The 24,035-nt window shown below is 43.2% G+C and overlaps 1 protein-coding gene across 2 annotated transcripts in view; it reads left to right on the top strand.

The window, feature by feature from the left end:
* Positions 1-18,631: 18,631 nt before the first annotated feature.
* The window catches only part of LOC106604820 (regulator of microtubule dynamics protein 2), a 94,167-nt gene continuing 88,763 nt past the window's right edge, over positions 18,632-24,035 (top strand). For both annotated transcript variants that reach the window (XM_014199876.2, XM_014199869.2), the window contains exon 1: positions 18,632-18,836. In XM_014199876.2, coding sequence (XP_014055351.2) covers positions 18,807-18,836 — 30 coding nt within the window. In that variant the 5' untranslated portion in view covers positions 18,632-18,806. The remainder of the gene's footprint in view (positions 18,837-24,035) is intronic.

Raw genomic sequence — 24,035 nt, 5'->3', positions numbered from 1 at the left:
AATTTCTAAGCAAACGGCTGGAGGTAGGGCTTTCTCCTATAGAGCTCCATTTTTATGGAATGGTCTGCCTACCAATGTGAGAGACGCAGACTCAGTCTCAACCTTTAAGTCTTTACTGAAGACTTATCTCTTCAGTAGGTCCTATGATTAAGTATAGTCTGGCCCAGGAGTGTGAAGGTGAACGGAAAGGCTGGAGCAACGAACCGCCCTTGCTGTCTCTGCCTTGCCGGTTCCCCTCTTTCCACTGGGATTCTCTGCCTCTAACCCTTTTACAGGGGCTGAGTCACTGGCCTACTGGTGTTCTTCGATGCCGTCCATGGGAGGGGTGCGTCACTTGAGTGGGTTGAGTCACTGACGTGGTCTTCCTGTCTGGGTTGGCGCCCCCCCTTGGGTTGTGCCATGGCGGAGATCGTTGTGGGCTATACTCGGCCTTGTCTTAGGACGGTAAGTTGGTGGTTGGAGACATCCCTCTAGTGGTGTGGGGCTGTGCTTTGGCAAAGTGGGTGGGGTTATATCCTGCCTGTTTGGCCCTGTCCGGGGGTATCATCGGATGGGGCCACAGTGTCTTCTGATCCCTCCTGTCTCAGCCTCCAGTATTTATGCTGCAGTAGTTTATGTGTCGGGGGGCTAGGGTCAGTCTGTTACATCTGGAGTATTTCTCTTGTCTTATCCGGTGTCCTGTGTGTATTTAAATATGCTCTCTCTAATTCTCTCTTTCTGTCTTTCTCTCGGAGGACCTGAGCCCTAGGACCATGCCTCTGGACTACCTGGTGTGATGACTCCTTGCTGTCCCCAGTCCACCTGGCCGTGCTGCTGCTCCAGTTTCAACTGTTCTGCCTGCGGCTATGGAACCCTGACCTGTTCACCGGACGTGCTTGTTGCACCCTCGACAACTACTATGATTATTATTATTTGACCATGCTGGTCATTTATGAACATTTTAACATTTTAACATCTTGACCATGTTCTGTTATAATATCCACCCTGCACAGCCAGAAGAGGACTGGCCACCCCTCATAGCCTGGTTCCTCTCTAGGTTTCTTCCTAGGTTTTTGGCCTTTCTAGGGAGTTTTTCCTAGGGAGTTTTTCCTAGCCACCGTGCTTCTTTCACATGCTTTGCTTGCTGTTTGGGGTTTTAGGCTGGGTTTCTGTACAGCACTTTGAGAATATCAGCTGATGTACAAAGGGCTATATAAAAAAAAAAAAATGATTTGATTTGAAGCGTGATTCATCACTCCAGAGAACGCGTTTCCACTGCTCCAGTGTCCAATGGCGGCAAGCTTAATATCACTCCAGGCCTACGCTTGGCATTGCGCATGGTGATCTTACGCTTGTGTGCGGCTGCTTGGCCATGGAAACCCACTTCATGAAGCTCCCGCGATTTGTACGCGCTACTCGCTTCAGCACTCGGCGGTCCCATTCTGAGAGCTTGTGTGGCCTACTACTTCCCGGCTGAGCCGTTGTTGGTCCTAGAAGTTTCCACTTCACAATAACAGCATTTACAGTTGACCAGGGCAGCTCTAGCAGGGCAGAAATGTGACCAGCTGACTTGTCAGAAAGGTGGCATCCTATGACGGTGCCACGTTGAAAGTCACTGAGCTCTTAAGTAAGGCCATTCTACTGACAGTGTTTGTCTATGGAGATTCCATGGCTGGGTGCTCAATTTTATACACCTGTCAGCAACGGGTGTGGCTGAAATAGTCGAATTTGAAGGGGTGTCCACATACTTTTGTATATATAGTGTACATGTGCGCTCCCTCCCAGTTCCCGGGTACCAGCTCGAAAAGCTACCCTATTGTTTCAGTTTTTTAGGGACAAGAATTGTATCCTACTTAGGCTACAACAACACAATGTAATGAAGAATGTTACTACTGTTTTCAAGTACAAAACTGTAGTCTATGCTGTGATATGCAGTGAAAAGCCTATATCATTTGAATAACCACTTAAAAGCCTGGCCTTTTGAATGCATATTCATTTCAAAATAACTGCATCTAGCCTGCCTGATTGGGCTACCATTTGGATCAGTTATGGATTTTTTTCTCGGCAGTTTAGCCTACAAGGTCCAGGCACATCAGCAGGCCAGTAATATGGTATATTTTGTCAGGATGTATCGGCTAACAAAAACATGCTAATGAATTATGATAATGCGCGGAGTAAGTTGTATCCATAGTTTCCAAGTTTGGCTTCCGTGTCTTAAAAGCTTTCGAAAATTAGGTGGATTGAATGTTGAAATTGCCAAAACACAAGTCTCTTTGGCAAATGACAGGAGTGGCTGTAACAGCTGTCGTACTGGAGAGAAGACCAAGGTGCAGCGGAGTTAGTGTTCATCATTTAATATTTAATTGAACAACGTGAACACTATACAAAAACAAGAAAAGAGAAAACCGACAGCCAACAGTCCTGTCAGGTGCAAACACTAACAAAAACAATTACCCACAAAACCCCAATGGAAAAACATGCACTTATGTGTGACTCCCAATCAACAACAACGAACTTCAGCTGTGCCTGATTGGGAGCCACACACGGCCCAAAACAAAGAAATACAAAACCATAGAAAAAGAACGTAGAACGCCCACCCAATGTAACACCCTGGCCTAACCAAAATAAAGAACAAAAAAGCCCTCTCTATGGCCAGGGCGTTACAGTGGCAAGGAGTGCATGTTAGCTAAAAAGACTGGTACCCAGACTAGCTCAAAGTGATGTCACTGAGGCGTACATGTGGGCAGCACATGATCTGAGGAGGAAGAGAACACACCACTCTTTTTTTCTTTAAGGGGTCCATTAAATAGCGGAAACTACGGAGCTGTAGTGCTTGGTGCTGCTGCACCAACCAACTAAAAATAACTTTCCCCAGAAGATACACAATCAGTGCAGACTACAATGATGAACTCTTCTGCACTCATGTAATTACAAATGATATTTAGATAAATTAACCTACTGAGTAGGTTAATCTCAAATTGAAATGTGGCATGTATCCTGACTTGCCAGATTCATGTCTTTTTGTGAAACATGGGAAAATGTTATTCCGTTAGTCCCAAGTGTTTGTACTTGACGGTTCATATAAATTACCAAATTATAAAAACATGTTTGTTTGGGAAGTAAAATGCGGAGGAAAAGCAGTTTGATCGCAGTGTGTGAAGTGATTTGCAGTGTCCTGGCTGACGTTATGTTACAGTAAGACAGTGTTTTGAAAGGAGGGTTGGGATTTTCCCACTGCCATTTCCTCTGCTACTCTTCCGTTGAATCTCAGTAGGAGTAACAGCAACAACATTCAAATCCAAAAAGCCAGGCAAATTCCAATTCCATTGAAAACATTTGAAGTATTTGCCAGGAATATACTTCCATCATATGTTGTGTTTTGTGTTTTGGGAGGAATGACTCCAATTCAGTCATTAGAATGCATTTACTTTGGCACATGTTTGCTTCTTTAACAAGAAGGGCCTATGCAGTAAGTAGTCCTACGTGTGGTTTTTCTCTCCCCTGACAACATTGTGTGTCCTGACTGAATAGCTCAACTGAGGTCACTTTCCACCTCACAAACTGTACCCTGGGCTGCTATAAACATAACCTCTTTACTTCAACTGAAATGTCCAATATTGTTTTCATCTTGCAAAACATTATCTGCCTCCGTTTTGATAATGCTCTAACAATTTCTCTATTTCCCTGTTCTTTCCCAAGCTCCAGTGTTTGTTTCCCTTTTCTATTTCCCCTGCAGTTTGTTGCTATATACAAATAGGGAATAGGATTAGTTAGCCAATATCCTGATGGTGACATCATCCAAATGTTTATCAAGCTTTCTGGCACCCTCTCATAGAATCAATTAACAGGTCCCTGCCACTCTCCCACCTTCCCCCTCCGGATGCTGTCACACCTTGTACACCTGCGTGAGTGTTAGCACATAGTATCACACTGTGCTAAAGATGGAAAAGATGGAAAGCAAGGCATTAGAAACAATACCAAAGAGCCCGAGCCTGTATTAAAAAAGCATCTCAGAGTACAGTAGGAGGGTTGATCTAGAATCAGGTCCAACTGGCAATATAATCGTATTATCTTAAATGCAAAACTGATCCTACATCAGCATTTCTAGCGTGATACTTTGAACGGGCCCTGGTTAAAAGTGCCAGGTTTTGAGGATAGATCTTCTTATAAGACAGCAACTTTAAATAATGCAGAAACGTCACGAGATGAAGCCTTATAACGCATTCCACCACAATCTCTACTCTCTGGAGGTTCCGGTAGGAGTAACAGCAAATATGTTTTCAAGAAGATATACTTTCCCCCATACTAAGAATTATGATGACATCCTGAATAAGTTAAGATTCATTTTAAATGTGCAATGTGTCCTCTCTGTACAGACTGTACGTGTATATAGGCTTGAGGCCAGATGTTGAGGGGCCAGTTAATAATGACTCCATTAGCACTCTTATCAGTAATCAGCTCTGCTCCCCGGGCCTACTTTGCTCTAGGTCCTAATGCGCACATTTATTCTCAGGCTGACAGTAAACATTTCACAATGTTTTTCAATGTACGTAGGGAGGGACTAACGCACTGTGGGTATTGGTTAACTCTCTAAAAGTGAGCACGGAGGAGCAAAGAGTTGTAAGTGTGTGTGGAGAAATGGAGGTATTGTGGGAAGTATAAACACCATCTTACATTGCGGCCGTATCCCAAAATGATTTGCATGGTGATCTGGCATCTTACAGATGACAGGCCAATAGACCACACATCGTGACCTATATCTGTCTACTACTGTTTTAGCTACTGTACAATAGAAGAGTTCCCAGCGCAGTACTACTGTAGTTACACTTTTGATATACTGTGATCATAGCTGTCAGTGGCAGCTGGTGACTTAAAGTTGAGAAGGAAAAACATTTTCTCAGCTTTCTGACTCATGTCATTCACTATGCTAAATGCTACTAAGGTAAGATGGCATAGTGATGTCTGGCACATATGTCTGGCACATATCTACAATAGAAAATTGAAAACTGTACGGTATTGATCTGTGAAACGAAGGAGTGAGCCATCCCATAGGAATTCCACGAGGCTCACCACAGGCCGTTGTCTTGTAATCAGACTGTAGTGGTCCGGTGGTACCAGCCTTTTACTGCTATTTTTCCATGATAATTGTCAGGATACTCTTGTATGTATGGTAGAGTGGTGACAGTACAGTAGGCTGAGTGAGACTACAAGCTAGTGTCACAGTAAGGCTAATCCAATGCCCTGTGAAACCAAATTTGGGCTCCATCGGAACGTAACCTAACGTTGTAGGAATCTTTACTGTTTGCTGGGGTATTGCATTAGCCAATGTTGAGTATCAGAGTAAAATGCAAATGTCAAGTATAAAATGATGTATTTTTAAAACACATTATTTACTTATCTATATTGTAAAAACAACCTTAGCTTAGGGTCCTAGTGTTCATGCTATTACCATATCATCTTAGTAACAGCATTCGTAATATTGGCATTCGTTTTTGTTTACATCTGATTAAGGACGGACACACTGAGTCCTTTTGTCTCTTCCCAAATGATCTTGTGTTGAACCACGGAGATGATCTAGACATTGTTAAGAGAGTTAAGGTGTATTCGGTGGGTCCTGATTTACTACCCTAAACTCATGGCCCCAAGCAGAGTCTGGTTCTCATTAGATACATGTTAAAGTCTCAGGGAACAAACTCTTTTAACATGCTTAAGCTAAGGAATTCTGAGTATGTACACAGAAAGGGTTATGCAACTCATTGTTTTTCCCTCATCAAATTTTGTGAGTTGAATACCACTGAGATGCAATTATAATTTCTCACAGGCTAATATCCATAATAGACATGCTCTGACTATGTGTTGATTATTTTAGGTTGATTATGATTATGTTTTAGAGCATTTATTGAGAATGAAATACATAAATATCACATTTATATAAGTATTCACACCCCTGAGTCAATATTTTGTAGAAGCAGCTTTTGGCAGCGATTACAGCTTTGAGTCTTCTTGGGTGTGTCTATGAGCTTTACACACCCGGATTGTACAATATTTGCCCATTATTCTTAAAATAATTCTTCAAGCTCTGTCATGTTGATTGTCGATCATTGCTAGACAGCCATTTTCAAGCATTGCCATAGATTTTCAAGTCGGTTTCAGTCAAAACTGTAAAGTAGGCCGCTCAGGAACATTTAATGTCTTGGTAACCATTTTTGTTACATTACAGCCTTCCTTCTACAATTGATTAAATAATTTTTCCCTCATCAATCTATACACAATACCTGACAATGACAAAGCAAAAACCGGGTTTTAGAAATGTTTACATATTTCTTATAAAAAAAGAAGAAATATTACATTTACATAAGTATTCACACCCTTTACTCAGTACTTTGTTGAAGCACCTTTGGCAGCAATTACCACCTCAAGTCTTCTTGGGTATGGCGCCACAAGCTTGGCACGCCTGTATTTGGAGAGTTTCTCCCATTCTTCTCTGCAGATCCTCTCAAGCTCCATCAGGTTGGATGGGGAGCGTTGCTGCACAGATATCTTTAGGTCTCTCCAGAGATGTTTGATCGGGTTCAAGTCCGGTCTCTGGATGGGAAACTCAAGGACATCCAGAGACTTGTCTCGAAGCCACTCCTGCATTGTCTTGGCTGTATGCTTAGGGTCATTGTCCTGTTGGAAGGTGAACCTTCACCCCAGTCTGAGTTCCTGAGAGCTCTGGAGCAGGTTTTCATCAAGGATCTCTCTGTACTTTTCTCCGTTCATCTTTTCCTTGATCCGGACTAGTCTCCCAGTCCCTGCCGCTGAAAAACATCCCCACAGAATGATGCTGCCACCACCATGCTTCACCGTAGGGATGGTGCCAGGTTTCCTCCAGACGTAACGCCTGGCATTCAGGCCAAAGAGTTCAATCTTGGTTTCATCAGACCAGAGAATCTTGTTTCTCATGGTCTGAGAGTCTTTAGGTGCCTTTTGGAAAATTCCAAGCAGGCTTTCGTGTGCCTTTTACTAAAGAGTGGCTTCAGTCTGGCCTCTACCATAAAGGGCTGATTGGTAAAGTACTGTGGAGATGGTTGTTCTTCTGGAAGGTTCTTCCATCTCCACAGAGAAACTCTGGAGCTCTGTCAGTGTGGCCATCAGTTTGTCCTGGCGGCCAGCTCTAGGAAGAGTCTTGGTGGTTCCAAACTTCTTCCATTTAAGAATGTTGGCGGCCACTGTGTTCTTGGGGACCTTCAATGCTGCAGAAATGTTTTGGTACCCTTCCCCAGATCTGTGCCTCGACACAATTCTGTCTCGGAGCTCTACGGACAATTCCTTCGACCTTATTTGCTCTGACATGCACTGTCAACTGTGGGACCTTGTATAGACAGGTGTGTGCGTTTCCAAATCATGTCCAATCAATAGAATTTAACACATGTGGACTCCAATCAAAATGTAGTAACATTTCAAGTATGATCCATGGAAACAGGATGGATCTGAGCTCAATTTCGAGTCTCATAGCAAAGGGTCTGAATACTTACGTAAATAAGGTATCTGTTTTTTATTTGTAATAAATTTGCAAAAGGTTCTAAAAACCTGTTTTCAATTTGTCATTATGGGGTATTGTATGTAGATTGATGAGGAAAGTGTTTATTTAATTAATTTTAGGACGATGCTGTAACATAACAAAATGTTGAACAAGAGAAGGGGTCTGAATACTTTCCAAATGCACTGTGTTTCCTATTCAACAAAACTGTATGAATAAGGCATGACATTTTTTTTTCATAAAGTATAATACATTTATAAATTGATTTAAATATAGTTTCATACATTTACAAAATGACTAAGTATAAGATTCCCCCTTCCTTATAACTATAAAATACATATTTGTATATTTAGTGTTAGAGAAATTGTGCATATTTTCTGAACATCTCTCTTGATCAAAACTTCTGCCCCCATCGCTGTTTAAGTCTCACAAAGCTCTATCTTGGCTTCCTGAACTCGCTAAGAACTCGCCTGGTCCGCCTATGACAAACAGAAAGTGATTTTTGTTTGGAATCTATTATTTTTTTTAGATCACTGGCTATAAATCAAAACCACTCTCTTCTGCCACCTTACGATGTAAAGGTTCCAGGCATGTGCATTGTTAGAGGCTGTTCAGCCAGGAGTTGACAGTCGGAAGAGCGAATTAAATGGTAGAAAGTACGTCCCAGGGCCTCCCGAGTGGCGAAGCAGTCTAAGGCACTGCATCACAGTGCTGAGGCGCCACTACAGCCTCGGTTCAATCCCAGGCTGTTTCATCGCCGGCCGTGACCGGGAGCCCCATAGGGCAGCGCACAATTGGCCCAGCGTCGTACGGGTTAGGGGAGGGTTTGGCCGGGGGGGATTTCCTTGGCTTATCGCTCTCTAGCAACTCCTTGTGACGGGCCGGGCGCCTGCAAGATGACCTCAGTCGTCAGTTGAACAGTGTTTCCTCTGACACATTGGTGGCTTCCAGGTTAAGCAAGCAGCGTGTTAAGAAGCAGTGAGGCTTGGCAGGTTATGTTTCGGAGAATGCATGACTTGACCTTCAACTCCCGAGCCCGTTGGGGAGTTGCAGCGATGAGACAAGATCGTTTTTTTTTTACCCATATTTAACCTCTTTCTTTTGGCATTAAACTACTTCCATATACACTGAGTGTAAAAAGCATTAGGAACAACTTCCTAATATTCAGTTGCACCCTCTTTTGCCACCAGAACAGCCTAAATTCATTGGGAATGGACTCTAGAAGGTGTCGAAAGCGTTCCAAAGGGATGCTGGCCCCATGTGACTCGAACACTTCCCACGATTGTCAAGTTGGCTGGATGTCCTTTGGGTTGTGGACCATTCTTGATACACATGGGAAACAGTGAAAAACTCAGCAGCGTTGCAGTTCTTGACACACTCAAACCTTTGCGCTTGCCACCAACCACCATACCCCATTCAAAGGCACTTAAATCTTATGTCTTGTCCATTCACCCTCTGAATGGCACACATACACAATCCATGTCTCAATTGTCTCAAGGTTTAAAAATCCTTCTTTAACCTGTCTCCTCGCCCTCATCTACACTGATTGAAGTGGCTTTAACATCAATAAGGGATCATATCTTTCAACTGGATTCATCTGGTCAGTCTATGTCATGGAAAGTACAGGTGTTCATAATGTTTTATACACTCAGTGTATTCTTCCATAAAAATGTTTAACTCGTACCGGGCTAGAGCAAATGTAGGCCAAACCGTTCGGACGCTACAGTCATTTTCGTGAGATGACCCATTTTCGGGATGTCTCATAGTCTGACAAACACCGGTAGCTCGGCCCTCTTCCATCACTGATATCGTTAGCTTAAAGGGAAGTTTCACCCTGGCTCTGCCACGGCACATAGTCACTACCATATTAACAACATTACGTTTTACCACAAGCTAGAACTAGCACATTTTCATTTCACTACTAGAATCGGGATGTTTCAACTCCCTGTATATTGGTCTGCTCATAGTGAACCACAAAGTCTGGCATTCATAGCGAAAGCTGATAGGGGGCATACCCACAAACTTGAATAATGGCACAGTAATCTCATAACTTCTCTGGGTATTTTGGGGGGGGAATTTTGTTTTGTGTGTATTTTGTTGTAGGTGGCACATAATCTGATTCCACCAACATGCGCTTCCAACCCCTAGTTCTGCACAAGGTGAAGGTAAATTGGCCAAAATATTTACAAGCTGACGGCTAAGATAGCTCAATTTACAGTAAGCATGGTATAAACATGAATTGGGTAGTATTTGTATGGTTTGTGTTTGTGTTATGGGGTTACAGGTGGTTAGAGGTAGCCTCAGGACCACAGAGTACCTTCTAGACCATGTAATCAATTTAGTATTTTTGTAAAACTCAGGTTATCTGGAGACATTCCACAGTGCCCTGTAAGATAAATCCAACTCTTTGTTTAGAATCCTCTTCGCTATATTCCGGTTGAAACATGTATGGTTGAATGTCACCATGTAGCTAATAGATGCTCCATCGTCAAAATTGTGTTGATGAGACGAATTACTTGAAGCCATTGCGTCTGGACAGTTCTTTCAGTTTTGCCCAAAGGATTGTTGTTAGTGTCCGCCTCCTTTTCAAAACAGCCTGACTTGTGGGGACGGGGACAGAGGCCAGAGCACGAAGCACCACCCAACGCAAGTTGTAGTCTTCCCCCATCAATACCCCGGAAGCCGTCACAGGGTGTATCATTCAGCGTGCGATGCCCTAACCTCCCCTCCTCCTGGGAAATGATGTGTGAAACACTTTTCACTGTCCTAGAAATGCCTCAGACATGATGAAAACAAGCCCTGATTCATCCAGGGTGATATTCCCCTTTAAACAGACGGATTTTAATGGGGATGTTTGTGTTATGCTAATTCGATTTCCGGGGGGGGGGGGGGGGTGCACGGACATTGACTCTAGGGGGTTATACTAAGTATAACTCAGCATGCAGCCATCCATTACGGACAGTGCATACTATCTACTATATTAATCTCTAGCAGGCTACTGTGAGACGCTGGGTTTTCACTTCCCAGGGCTGGTAATCTACCATATAGAACATGGATGGGCAATTTTTATGGGGGTGGGGGATACAAGAAATCTGAACTTGCGTGTCTGTGTATACACATCCATACCCACACATGCAGTCAGAGCAAGCCCTAGCCTTTTGGTAGGCCCTAAGATAAATGTTACCCCACGCCATGGGGCGTCGAGAAAAAGTAGCAGTTTTAAAGCAAGTTTGTTGCAATTCTACACATTTTGCCATGGGGTGGAGAGAAGATTTTGCAAGTTTATAACTCATTTAATGCAATTCTACTGATTTTACTATGGGGTAGAGTGAAAAAAATTGCAGGTTTCCAGGTCATTTCCTGCAATTATACACCATTTGCAATAGGGTGGAAAGTTTTTAATATGATATCTGAGCGAGAGTGACTAACAAAATCAATTGGGGCCCCCCAGTCTGGGGGGGTTGTTGTACCTGTCCTAACTAGTACAAAAAACTGAGTGAGATATTTTGGATGGGGGGAGGGGTAGTGTTGGACCTGTCCTAACTTGCACAGTACACTCAAGAAGACAAGAGAACCTATAGAACTGCTATTACCTACAGTAAATACACAAAATAGATACATTCAATTTGCTGCAGTAGTGGTGATAATTTTGTCCCGTCCTGGACATGAAGAGACAGATACTATCTTTCAGATGTATTATAAGTCGATAGGCATAGATACAAGAACTACTGTAATTTATCAACGATCTTAACTTATTCATAAAGTATGTCATTTATACCCAATACAGACTAGGACAGAAGCAGAAGTGTAAAGGTTTAATGCAAGTCTTTTCCTCAGCAACTTCAGTGTCTGTCAGAGGCAATCTGAGCTGCTGAGTTGGGGGCTACCAGCCACATGCCACAGATACTTTAACCTTTATTGTATTCAGAGCCAGTGAGCGTGTGCAGAAGAACAGAGACACTGAGCGCGTGCGGTGAAACTGAGCGTGTGCAAAGGACAGGGGTACTGAGAGGGTATACAAAGGAACTGATCATGCACAAGGAAGGGCATTGGATGGGTAGAAGCATTAACGTATGTCATCAACGCGGGGCATGAAAGAAGGCATTGATAGCAAGTCTGTCTAATAATCGAGAGACGAATACATTCTTATCTTCACTATCTAAATTCTACAATTAGACCCGTTCATTGAGTTCTATTATTAGAATATAGATTATTTGATTATGATTCATGATTAACAGTGTGTGTAGGACTACACAATGTACGAATGGCCAGAGAGAGATTGATGGCTGTTTTTGGAAAGATCACATTTGAAAGGTTGTGTGGTACATTATGTGCAATATCTACAATGGACTTGTTTACAGAGAAGTAATTTAAGCGGTTCAGTAGTAACTGATAGGACTAAGAGAAGAGAAAGTAACTAGACATTGTTTCAATGTATTCTTTGTTAAATTGTTGTGCAATACACAGTGTGATAAATCATCTTCCGTGACCTATGCAGGAATTGATTTATTTTAAAGTGTTCACACACCCATGTGGTTGAAGTGAATACTTTGTAAGTCAGTCAGCTGCTATCTGAATACTTTGTTTATCAGGAATCAAGGTAAGACCCAAGTACAGACTGTGTGAAGTAACAATGTTTATTGTAACCACAGGGGCAGGCAAACGACAGGTCAAGGCAGGCAGGGGTCGATAATCCAGATTAGGAGCTAAGGTACGGGACAGCGGGCAGGCTCATGGACGGGTAGAGTGGTCGGGGGGTACAGGGTCAGGACAGGCAAAAACCAGGAGGACGAGAAAAAGAGAGGCTGGGAAAAGACAGGAGCTGACAGGACAAATGCTGGTAAGCTTGACAAACAATATGAACTGGCACAGACAGACAGAAAACACAGGTATAAATACCCAGAGGATAAGTGGGGAAGATGGGCGACACCTGGAGGGGTTGGAAACAAGCACAAGGACAAGGACAGGTGAAACAGATGAAACAGATCAGGGCGTGACATTGTTAGTCATTCAGCTACAGCCCATGTGCAGAGGTGCCTTATACAATGGCCGGTCATCCATGACTGATTTTCAATGTTTTATTATAAACAGATAATTTCTGTTAGTCCCATTATGGGTTCGTTACAGTGTAAACTATCACAACCTCAAAACCTAACTGTTCATATTGTAGAATGTGCCACGGCCAGGGCAGGGAGAGAACCCCTAAACGGGATATCCTGATTCTCCTACAGGACAGATCGAAAGGACATCTACACCTCTCCCATGCAGTTAGGATTTGTCCTGGGCTGGGGGTTGGGGGGTGGCGCTATGGGTGCCGGTCTGGTCCCTTCGCTCTGTCAAGTCCCAGGTATTGGAGTAAATCAGTGGTGCAGAAACATCCAACCAGCTCCATCTGGGCCTGGTTATCTGAAACTCCGGAGCTAAGAGAAGCTGTCAGTCATCCACCACTGACACAAAGAAAGGGATCTCTGTAAATCCATTTTATACAGAGAGGGCATAGACTGAAACATACACACACAGTCTTACTCCCCTTAACAAAGACATTCGCACAAAGTGTCTACATACTATAGATGCATACCTGTATATCTTGTGTGCCTGTGTGTGTGCGTCATTGGATGTCTGGAGTTTATCTGAGTGTACACAAAGCAGAAACATTCACCCAAACGTTCTCTCCGTTCTTTTCGGAACCATACAACACATTTAACGCACTCAGGAATGCTATACAATGTTATACAAACGCTTGCTAGGTTCATCTTCTAAGAAAACTGCTCTGTGCAGAGTTCAAGCACTTAGCAATCTTCTCTCTTTGCCGGATTGTGAATTTATATGTTCCATTTGGTTTAATTCAATGAGCCCCTTCCATGTTTAAACAAACTCTGAAGTGATGTGGCACTCTACTCTGTTCTTCCTGAAGACTTATTAGTCAGAGAAGTATTCTTACTTTATACGATTGTGCTATCAGGAATATTAACATCCATGGAATGTCGTTGTCATATGTTTAATGAATTTCTCTCTAATGATGTTGCCATTTAAGGATGAACACTGTGAGAAACGTTCATGTCACAAAGACACGACATTTCTAATTTTCCATGATCCTCTCATTACTCTTTGTGTTCTCTCTCTCTCTCTCGCCTCTCCTCCCCCTCTTCTCTCGCTCTCTACCTCTCTCTCTCTCTTCCCAGTTCTTTATCTGTGTGGAGTGAGTGCAGCTGGACTTGGAGGGAGAGGGAGAGACAGAAATAGCTGAGGGCGTGCAGGCCGGGCCCTGACCACTGGCATGTATAAGGAAGCAGCAGCCTCCATTCCGCTGGACGGAGTATGGTTGAGAAACACTAAAGAGCACCTAGTCAGCGGCCCACATGCAAGTATACAGCCCTTCCCCACCATCTGCTATTCCAGGCCTCGCTGCCACTGTGGTAGTTCTACTCAGCAACCACATAAATAGAGTGTGAGAGAAAAACATTAAGAGGAGAGAGGGTTGTAGAACTGTACTGTATTTATTGCTTGTGTTGATAATCTTCTTCTCAGTGAAAGAAGTAGTCGTTACAGCACTAATTTCCCGAAATAACATTATTTTCACAATTCACATTAAATACACAGGCAGGTACTGGGCCACTTTTAGCTGTTGACACTTCATGCTGAAAAACAGTTATTTGGAGGATGCTTTGTCATAGACAATTAGCTAAACACAATTCACCTTTTTTTTTTTTTTACTTCACAACGCCATGTGGAGCAGTTTGGGTCGCGGGTAGACATGACTTCACCTCAGTTGTCAGGTGTTCCACAGAGGTTAATGAGTTATGCTGATGCAAAGCTGCCCAAAGTGTTTATGACAGACCCTTCTCCTCCCTTCAGCCAAGGCCTTGTCTGGGTCGTATTCATCAAGGCACACCATCAAAACATTGTGCATCAGAAAATGTGCATTTGTAATTGGACAGGTGCAGATAGTCCCTCTCGGTTTCAGGTCAGTTTCTTCTGTTTGTTGCCAGATGAATATGACCCTGGTGTTTTGTAATGTCTAATTAAATCCTAGCTACCTGATAAGTGGAGACATAACAACCCTGTGAGATGACTCAGGCCTTCTTAACCCACACAGACATTTGTACCAAAATGAGACACAATACTGAGATACCGAGAACGATGGGCAACTCGCTAGGTACAGTCAGAATATCTGCTTTGTGTGTAATATCAGATTACCATAATTGTGGTCTTACCTTGCACCCAGACAATGGTGCAATGGTGTCAAATAAAGGGCTGATCTGAGAAATGGTGACCACAAAATGGTGATCTTTTGAAAGACATACACATTACAACAAAATATACATATTTTTGCAACATCCCTCATTTAAATTGTTTACTCCTCTAATGTGTCCTGCACTAGTGGTCCCATAGTCCCAACAGGTGAGCTGTCTAAAATTAGTTATTTAGGCGCCACCTGGTGGGAAAGTTTGGACTACAATGAAAAGCACCTTTTGTCAACTTGACTTGTCTTCGGTCTCCAGTTTGTTTCGTGAGTAGCTTGACTTTGGATGAAATAATCTGGAATATTACTATTTCTGAGGAGCTGTGAGAAGCTCTCTCTCTCTCTCTCTCTCTCTCTCCACTTCATGATGACAGAAGTGAGTGCTACGGGGCGGTAGTCATTTAGCTCAGTTACCTCTCTCTCTCTCCCAAAATCAGCAAAAGTGTGATGCTATGATGCAATTTGGCTGCCTTAAATTAGCCACCGTTCCTTTGGAACTTGAATTAACAGTATTGCTACAAATACCAATAGATGACAAAAGTCTGACAAAGCACAGCCTGTGCTGCACAGGTGATAACAGCATAGGCAGGGTTGACCTGCCATGCCAAGCTATGCAGTGGGCGAGAGTGGCTTGGGTGGTTGTTGTCCTTGATGATCTTTTTGGCCTTCCTGTGGTGTAGGTGTCCTGGAGGGCAGGTAGTTTGCCCCCAGTGATGCGTTGTGCAGACCTCACTACCCTCTGGAGAGCCTTATGGTTATGGGCAGAGCAGTTGCCGTACCAGGCGGTGATACAGCCCGACAGGATGCTCTCGATTGTGCATCTGTAAAAGTTTGTGAGTGTTTTTGGTGACAAGCCAAATTTCTTCAGCCTCCTGAGGTTGAAGAGGCGCTGCTGTGCCTTCTTCACCACGCTGTCTGTGTGGGTGGACCATTTCAGTTTGTCCGTGATGTGTACGCCGAGGAACTTAAAACTTTCCACCCTCTCCACCCTCTCCACTACTATGCTCCCTCTGCTGTTTCCTGAAGTCCACGATCATCTCCTTTGTTTTGTTGATATTGAGTGTGAGGTTATTTTCCTGACACCACACTCCAAGGGCCCTCACCTCCTCCCCGTAGGCCGTCTCGTCGTTGTTGGTAATCAAGCCTACCGCTCTAGTGTCGTCTGCAAACTTGATGATTGAGTTGGAGGTGTGCATGGCCATGCAGTCATGGGTGAACAGGGAGTACAGGAGAGGGCTGAGAACGCACCCTTGTGGGGCCCCAGTGTTGAGGATCAGCGGGGTCGAGATGTTGTTACCTACCCTCACCACCTGGGGGCGGCCCGTCAGGAAGTCCAGGACCCAGTTGCACAGGGTGGGGTCGAGACCCAGGGTCTCGAGTTTAATGACAAGTTTGGAGGGTACTATGGTGTTAAATGCTGAGCTGTAGTCGATGAACAGCATTCTTATAGGTATTCCTCTTGTCCAGATGGGTTAGGGCAGTGTGCAGTGTGATTGCGATTGCGTCGTCTGTGGACCTATTGTGGCGGTAAGCAAGTTGGAGTGGGTCTAGGGTGTCAGGTAGGGTGGAGGTGATATGGTCCTTGACTAGTCTCTCAAAGTACTTCATGATGACGGAAGTGAGTGCTACGGGGTGGTAGTCATTTAGCTCAGTTACCTTAGCTTTCTTGGGAACAGGAACTATGGTGGCCTTCTTGAAGCATGTGGGAACAGCAGACTGGGATAAGAATTGATTGAATATGTCCGCAAACACACCAGCCAGCTGGTCTGCGCATGCTCTGAGGACACGACTGGGGATGCCATCTGGGCCTGCAGCCTTGCGAGGGTTAACACGTTTAAATGTTTTACTCACGTTGGCTGCAGTGAAGGAGAGCCCCCAGGATTTGGTAGCGGGCCGTGTCAGTGGCGCTGTATTGTCCTCAAATCGAGCAAAGAAGTTGTTTAGTCTGTCTGGGAGCAAGACATCGTGGTCCGCGATGGGGCTGGTTTTCTTTTTCTTTTGTAGTTCGTGATTGACTGTAGACCCTGCCACACTGTTTGTATTCGGTCATGTTTCCGGTCACCTTGCCCTGATTAAAAGCAGTGGTTAGCGCTTTCAGTTTTGCGCGAATCCTGCCATCAATCCACGGTTTCTGGTTGGGGAATGTTTTAATAGACGCTGTGGGTACAACATCACCGATGCACTTGCTAATAAACTCGCTCACCGAATCAGAGTATTCATCAATGTTGTTGTTCGACGCTATGCGTTACATATCCCAGTCCACGTGATCAAAGCAATCTTGAAGAGTGGAATCCGATTGGTCGGAACAGAGTTGAACAGACCTGAGTGCGGGTGCTTCCTGTTTTAGTTTCTGTCTATAGGCTGGGAGCAACAAAATGGGGTCGTGATCAGCTTTTCCGATAGGAGGGTGAGGGAGGGCCTTATATGCGCTGCGGAAGTTAGAATAACAATGATCTAGGGTTTTGCCAGCCCGGGTCGCACAATCAATATGCTGATAGAATTTAGGGAGCCTTGTTCCAGATTAGCCTCGTTAAAATCCCCAGCTACAATAAATGCAGCCTCAGGATATGTGGTTTCCAGTTTACATAGAGTCGAATTAAGTTCTTTCAGGGCCGTCGATGTGACTGCTTTGGGGGGAATATACATCACTGTGATTATGATCGAAGAGAATTCTCTTGGTAGATAATGCAGTCGGCATTTGATTGTGAGGAATTCTAAGTCAGGTGAACAAAAGGACTTGAGTTCCTGTATGTTGTTATGATCACACCATTTCTCGTTAATCATAAGGCATACACCCCTGTCCTTCTTCTTACCAGAGAGATGCTTGTTTCTGTCGGCGCGATGTGTACCGACTCCGATAGCGTGTCTCGAGTGAGCCATGTTTCTGTGAAACAAAGAACGTTACAGTCTCTGATGTCTCTCTGGAAGGCAACTCTTGCTCGGATTTCGTCTACCTTGTTGTCAAGAGACTGGACATTGGCGAGTAGTATGCTCGGGAGCGGTGCGCGATGTGCCCGGTCAGAAGACCATTAAATCGATTTAAGTAGGAAATCGACACCTTTGCAGCCTGAATGGAAAATGTCTTACGTATGAATTGGTCCACGGGGGATATGAGTGTCAGCTGCATACATTCCCTTCGGACGTTAAAATGAAACGACTCAATATCGCTATCTGTTGGCCTTAGGGCAGATCAATAACATTTGTTCAGCTAGTAGGGTTTTCAGTTAGTTACTCTGTTTCACTGCAAATGCCATAATCATTCTGTAGTGACTTCTTTACCATTTGAATATAGCCACTGCCCAAGCCTCAAGCAGGGTTGTTTCTGACGCATACAGTCTATATTAAAAGTTCCCAGGATATGGTGCAACAAAAATAGGATATATTTTCCTTTAGCTCTAACAAAAAAAGTAAAGCACACTGTATGTTTTTTTGTGTTCTACTGTATACAATATGGCTAACCGGCTATAACACATCCAAAGCAGGGATGGGCAACTTTGTTGGGGGTGGGATCCACAAAAAAATCGGAACACATCATAAGGGGCCGCAGTAGCAAAGCATTTTAGCCCACTACAATTCTACACATTTTGGCTTGGGGGCGGAGAGAAGATTTTGAAATTGTATAACTAATTTAGTGTAATTCTACTCATTTTGCCACAAGATGGAGAGAAATGTTTGCATTGCTAGTAAAAAACTGCAAGGAAAGGTACAAGAAAAGCATGGAGGGAGGGAGATAACACTACCCCCCCACACTAGGGGGATAACACTAAAGGACCCTTGTCTAAATTGGTTTGTTTGACTAACATCACTTTTTGTGTAGAGGAATAGTTTAGTGATCTCTAACCTTTGGCCAAAATTGTGAAAGGGAAATCAATTATTAACATTTAGTATAACTGTGAGTTTTAAAAGGAGCACCTTTCTCAGATTTGTCTTTGGAATTTTCAGAGATTTCTGCCATAAAATATGTCCACATTGGCAATTACAACACAACAATAAAACACAAATAATTAAAACAAATGTCGGGATGAATGAAGTTTCAAGGCGGTCAGCGGAAATTCTTGAAGGATGCTGTTAAAATACAAAGCATGGAGAATGGTGAGCACTAAAGTTTTCATTTAGTTGCTTTGAGCTAGATGTTTTTGGCAACACTTTAATATTACAGTGCTATTATTACAGTGTATTTATTCCTGTAAGTACAATATAACAAGTATTGTATTTACTAATTGTTACTTACACGTAATGTATAGTCACTGTATGTGTGTACACTAATTTAACTTAATTACTGTGTCATTAACATTTTTGCGCCGTAATATATAATGCTACAGCTACGGCCCTTAATTAACCCTTGACAGAATGCTTTTGTTTATGTCATATTTCATTGGATTAAGTTTTAGATTCCGTCCACACCTCACAGTCATTAGACACCATCCAACCAACCAAACTGAGAGTAGTAGGAAAATCAAAGAGGATGATGGCCACCACTCAGTAAACAAATAATGGAGAAAAATTATTAGTGGGGCTTATGTTTCCCATCAAAGCACTCTTGAAGAACGAATAAAACAAACTTCTTGATTTAAACCTCAAACTAAAAACATTTTACTGACCCCCTCTTGACAGCAGAGAAACATAATTTTTTGTTAACTTTGTGCAATTCTACACATTTTGCCATGGGGCATAGAGAAAATGTTGCCGTTTTAAAGCACGTTTGCTGCAATTCTTCACATTATACCATGGAGCAGAGAGAAGATTTTCAAATGTATAACTAATTTCATGTAATTCTACTCATTTTGCCATGGGGCGGAGAGGCAAATTTGCAGTTCTACAGCAAATTTCCTGCAATTCTACATTTTTTGCCATAGGGTGGAGAGAAATGTTTGCAGTTTTAAATATGATATTACCCCCAGTTGGTAATTCAACCATGATTAGGCCTACTTAAGGTTTAGATAGCTGGCTGCTAGACTAATTTACCAAACTAAAAGATTTTAGTTGACATGGACTAATTGAGTGACTATCAGTGACTGACATACAGTAACAAGGCAAAACTACTAATGCACAACATAATTTCAAAGTTGCACATTGTGTATTATACTTTTTTATCTTGCAATAGTAAGTTGAGACCCAGACTGCATTTATTATTTTATTTATATGAGGGCCTTGAAAAGGGGGGGGGGGTTGCCCATCCCTGATCCAAAGGAATCAACTGCTTGCCCATATCACCCCTACCTTTATCGGTAACGCTGACACACAGTCACTGGTGTTGATGTCGGAATGTTTAGACGTTGTATCTACCTCTCCTGATAAGATGGAATGTTTTGATTGTTGCACAGAGAGATAACTTGTGGAGCCGGTGTCAGTGCCGGATCTGACTGCCTACCGATTCTGACCAGTGTTGCCAACTCCTCAGTAAGGAAAGTCGCTATTGGCTGTCCTAAAAGTCGCTAGAAGTTGCTAAATGAAGTTATCACCTAATTTGCATAATAATAGGCCATGTGCATGTAATTGTGATGGACGCTGTAGGAGAGAGGAATAACGTTGTGGGAGAGATAAAAAGGGAGTAAAAAACACCCTAAATATGTTTAGAACGACAAATGAGCAAGCTGCAGAGAGTGGCACACACAGCGAAAAAGAACCAGATATTTGAGGCTATACTCCTCCTTCAGCGCTTTATGGACCCCATTGTTAATCCCCATCATAACAGAGGCATTGTCAGTCCCTATCCCCAGGAGTTTCTCTTTTTTAAGACAACACTTCGAGGAAACCCACAACAGCACGGGCTATAGATTTGGCATCTCCTCCCTCCAGCTCAACAAGCCCCAGAAATGTTGAAACAATTGTCTGCTTGGTGTCACTAAAGTACCTTATCACAACCCCCAGGTACTTAGAAACACTTACATCCGTGGACTCATCGAGGAGGAAACTGAAACGCTGGTCACCCACATCTGCGACCAACTTTTTCAGAAAGTATGGTGCTAGAACACCATTAATCATTTCTGTGTACTTTGTCCTGTGCATTTTGAAGTGGGTAGCAGCAGTGGAGTCTGAGAAAGCAGCTCTACATGCTTCTCCAATGTGATCACATGCCAGCATGGAACAGTGTTCAGCGATAGCTAATGCCATGGTGGCCTCAGCCTTTTTTGCAGAGTACATTTTTTTAACCATAAATGGTAGCTTGTTTTGGATGGAACTGTTATAAGGCTTTGCCTTTCTAGTATGTTTTTTAGTTGTCATGTGTTTTTTTACATCACTAAGTTTGGCGTTGAAATCAGCCTTACAATACAGGCAGTATGCCCGTGTATCATCTCCAATAAACGGCTTCAACCAGCCTTTGAATTCAAGGTTTGATTCCCACTCCTTTCTGTATATTTGAGTGTACAGTTTAGACTGAGACATGATGAGCTAGCCAGCTAGATGTTTAGCTTATGTCACAGAGAGGCACACACACAGTGGACAAGGTGAGTAAGTGACTGAGGCTGTGATTTATTTTTGTGCAGCGATTTATTTTAGACAAAGAACATTTTACATTTACATCCCGCCCTGAATGTAAGCCAGGGCGGGATCATCCAGCAGCGGCTTCCCGCATGCGCGATTCATTTGCAGTCTGGTCGCGGAGGGGTGAACATCTCCTGCTCTGACTGCAGCTGGGAGGGACTGCTGCGTGAGGACTGGGCCGCCTGTGAGTGCTTTGGGATGGGGGTGGGGCCCACAGCAGCACCCGTTGCTTGTTGAGAAGAGTAAGAACGATACGTGCTTTCATGTCAGTCTCCAATAACACCAGAAAAAGTCGCTAGATTTGTCGCTAGTCGCTTTTTTGAAAATGTGTCACTAGAGGGGTCTGAATACTCGCTAAATATAGCGACGAAGTCACTAAGTTGGCAACACTGATTTCTGACTGACAGTCGTGCCAATCTGCATCACAAACAAACATTTTGGAAGCTGATTTGATGATTCTCTCCCATAACTCCGCCCCATAGTTACCGTTGCAACGACCATTCAACATGTACTGGCAGTTCGGGGGAAAAGGGGGAAACAGATTGTCAAGGTGCTACAAGCTAACAAGCTAGCTGCTAATTCTGTGGCTATATATATATAGCTAACTAGCTAGCAACTCGTTTTTTACTGTAAAAAATAGTAGATAGATGAGTTGATTGTATCCTCTTAACTAATAGCTCCAGCACCATGCTCTGTTTGCTACAAGGCTAATAAGCTAGCTAGTAAGTTGTGTGGTAATTTAACTAGAAGGCTGCAGTGCAACATAACAAAAAACATTTACAACCTACTCTAAATGCATCAATGGCTATCTATGCATAGAGTATACGGCAAGTTTCAAGTTGTGTGTATTTTAAGGGCTGAGTAGATGGACATAACCTGCTGCAATCATACTGGTCGAAAGACATTAAAAAGTATTTTAATGCCACACACTATATAGCATGATAAAATGCTTTCAGATAACGCCCCTTGCTCTTCAATACCAACATACAGTGCCTTCGGAAAGTATTCCTTGACTTTTTCCACATTTGGTTATGTTAAAGCCTTATTCTAAGATCGATTAAATAAATACAAAATGATCAACAATCTACACACAATACCGCATAATGACAAAGCGAAAATAGTTTTTTAGACATTTTTGCAAATGTATAAACAAGGCAAGGTACCTACACAGCAACTGCTGAAAATATTCTTCCACTTCACACCCGCTTTAAGAAGATATTTACTAAAATAGTCTGAGCTTCATGTGTCTCACCAGACAGCATGAGGTTGGCACCTGAAACTATTTGAATTTGCAGTAGGCATAAGCTATTACTGTAAAGAAATGCAGTTTGAGTAATATTTAAAGGAGGCTTCTAAATTACAGTTTATAACAGTGTTGTTCAGCATGTTACCCATATTGCAGTGCAATCTACAGAAGGAATGCTCTAAAACACATTTATGGTATTATACTATGCATCCTACTGTGTTTTACTGTTGAAATTACAGAAAAGTCTTACAGAGAAGCTAGATTCCTAGATTCCTATCGATTCCTGTGTGCAATCGATAGACTCTGGGTCTATCGATTGCACACACATGAAATTAACATCAATTTCATGTGTGTGCAATCGATAGACCCAGAGTGTGAATTACACCATGACATTTGGGGGTCTCTAATGAGAAAGACGTAGCCTAATTTAAACTGTAAAAATGAATTACCTTTTAATAATGTGTCACGTCCTGACCATAGAAAGCTTTTATTTTCTATGGTAGAGTAAGTAGGTCAGGGCATGACTGGGGGGCTAGTGTAGTTTATTATTTCTATGTGGGGTTCGAGGTTTGTTTTTCTATGTTGTGATTGTGTATGATTCCCAATTAGAGGCAGCTGGTTTCACTTTCTAATAAATAATGTGGAACTCGACATTCGCTGCGCCTTGGTCCGACATTGATCATTGCAACGAGCGTGACAGAATATCCCATCAAACCAGGACCAAGCAGCATGCCCATGAGGAGGAAGTATCCTGGACTTGGGAAGAGATTCTGGATGGGAAGGGATCCTGGACTTGGGAAGAAATCCTGGCAGGACAGGATCGCCTTCCATGGCGGGAGACGCAAGCGGTGAAGGAAGGACAGCGACGACGACAGGGTTCGCGGCCATGACACAAGCCCAAGAAGCAACCTCAAAATATTTCTTTTGGTGGGGGGCGCATGGAGTGGTCGGCGAGGCCGAGGGGCGAGTCGGAGAGCGAAGAGGAATATTGGGAGAGACTGAGCGAGAAGTATTGCGAGATAGTTGAGGGGAGTGATGAGGTAGAGTGGATGGTTTGGTGTATGGAGCAAGACAGTCGCCGTGAGGAGCGTGGGACTAGTCAGGCACCATGTTTTGTGGAGATATGCAATGTGTCTCCAGTGCGCATCCACAGCCCGGTGCGTTCTGTGCCAGCTCCTCGCACTTGCTGTGCGAAAGTGAGCATCCAGCCAGGACGGATTGTGCTGGCTCAGCGCTCCTGGTCTCCAGTACATCTCCTCGGTCTGGGGGGCTAGTCTAGTTTATTATTTCTATGTGGGGTTCTAGGTTTGTTTTTCTATGTTGGTGATTGTGTATTATTCCCAATTAGAGGCAGCTGGTAATCGTTGTCTCTAATTGGGGATCATACTTAAGTAGCTTGTTTTCCACTTGTGGGTTATGGGATATTATTTATGTTTAGTTGCCTGTTAGCACTGCATTGTTGTCACGGTTCGTTTATTCATTATTTGTTTTGTCTTTGCTTAAGTTTCACTATTAATAAATTATGTGGAACGCTACTCATGCTGCGCTTTGGTCCGATC

This window comes from Salmo salar, chromosome ssa01, assembly GCF_905237065.1.
Source record: "Salmo salar chromosome ssa01, Ssal_v3.1, whole genome shotgun sequence".
NCBI classification, from domain to species: domain Eukaryota; kingdom Metazoa; phylum Chordata; class Actinopteri; order Salmoniformes; family Salmonidae; genus Salmo; species Salmo salar.
Note: the sequence above shows the minus strand (reverse complement) of the source record. Positions and strands in the feature narration are given on the sequence as shown.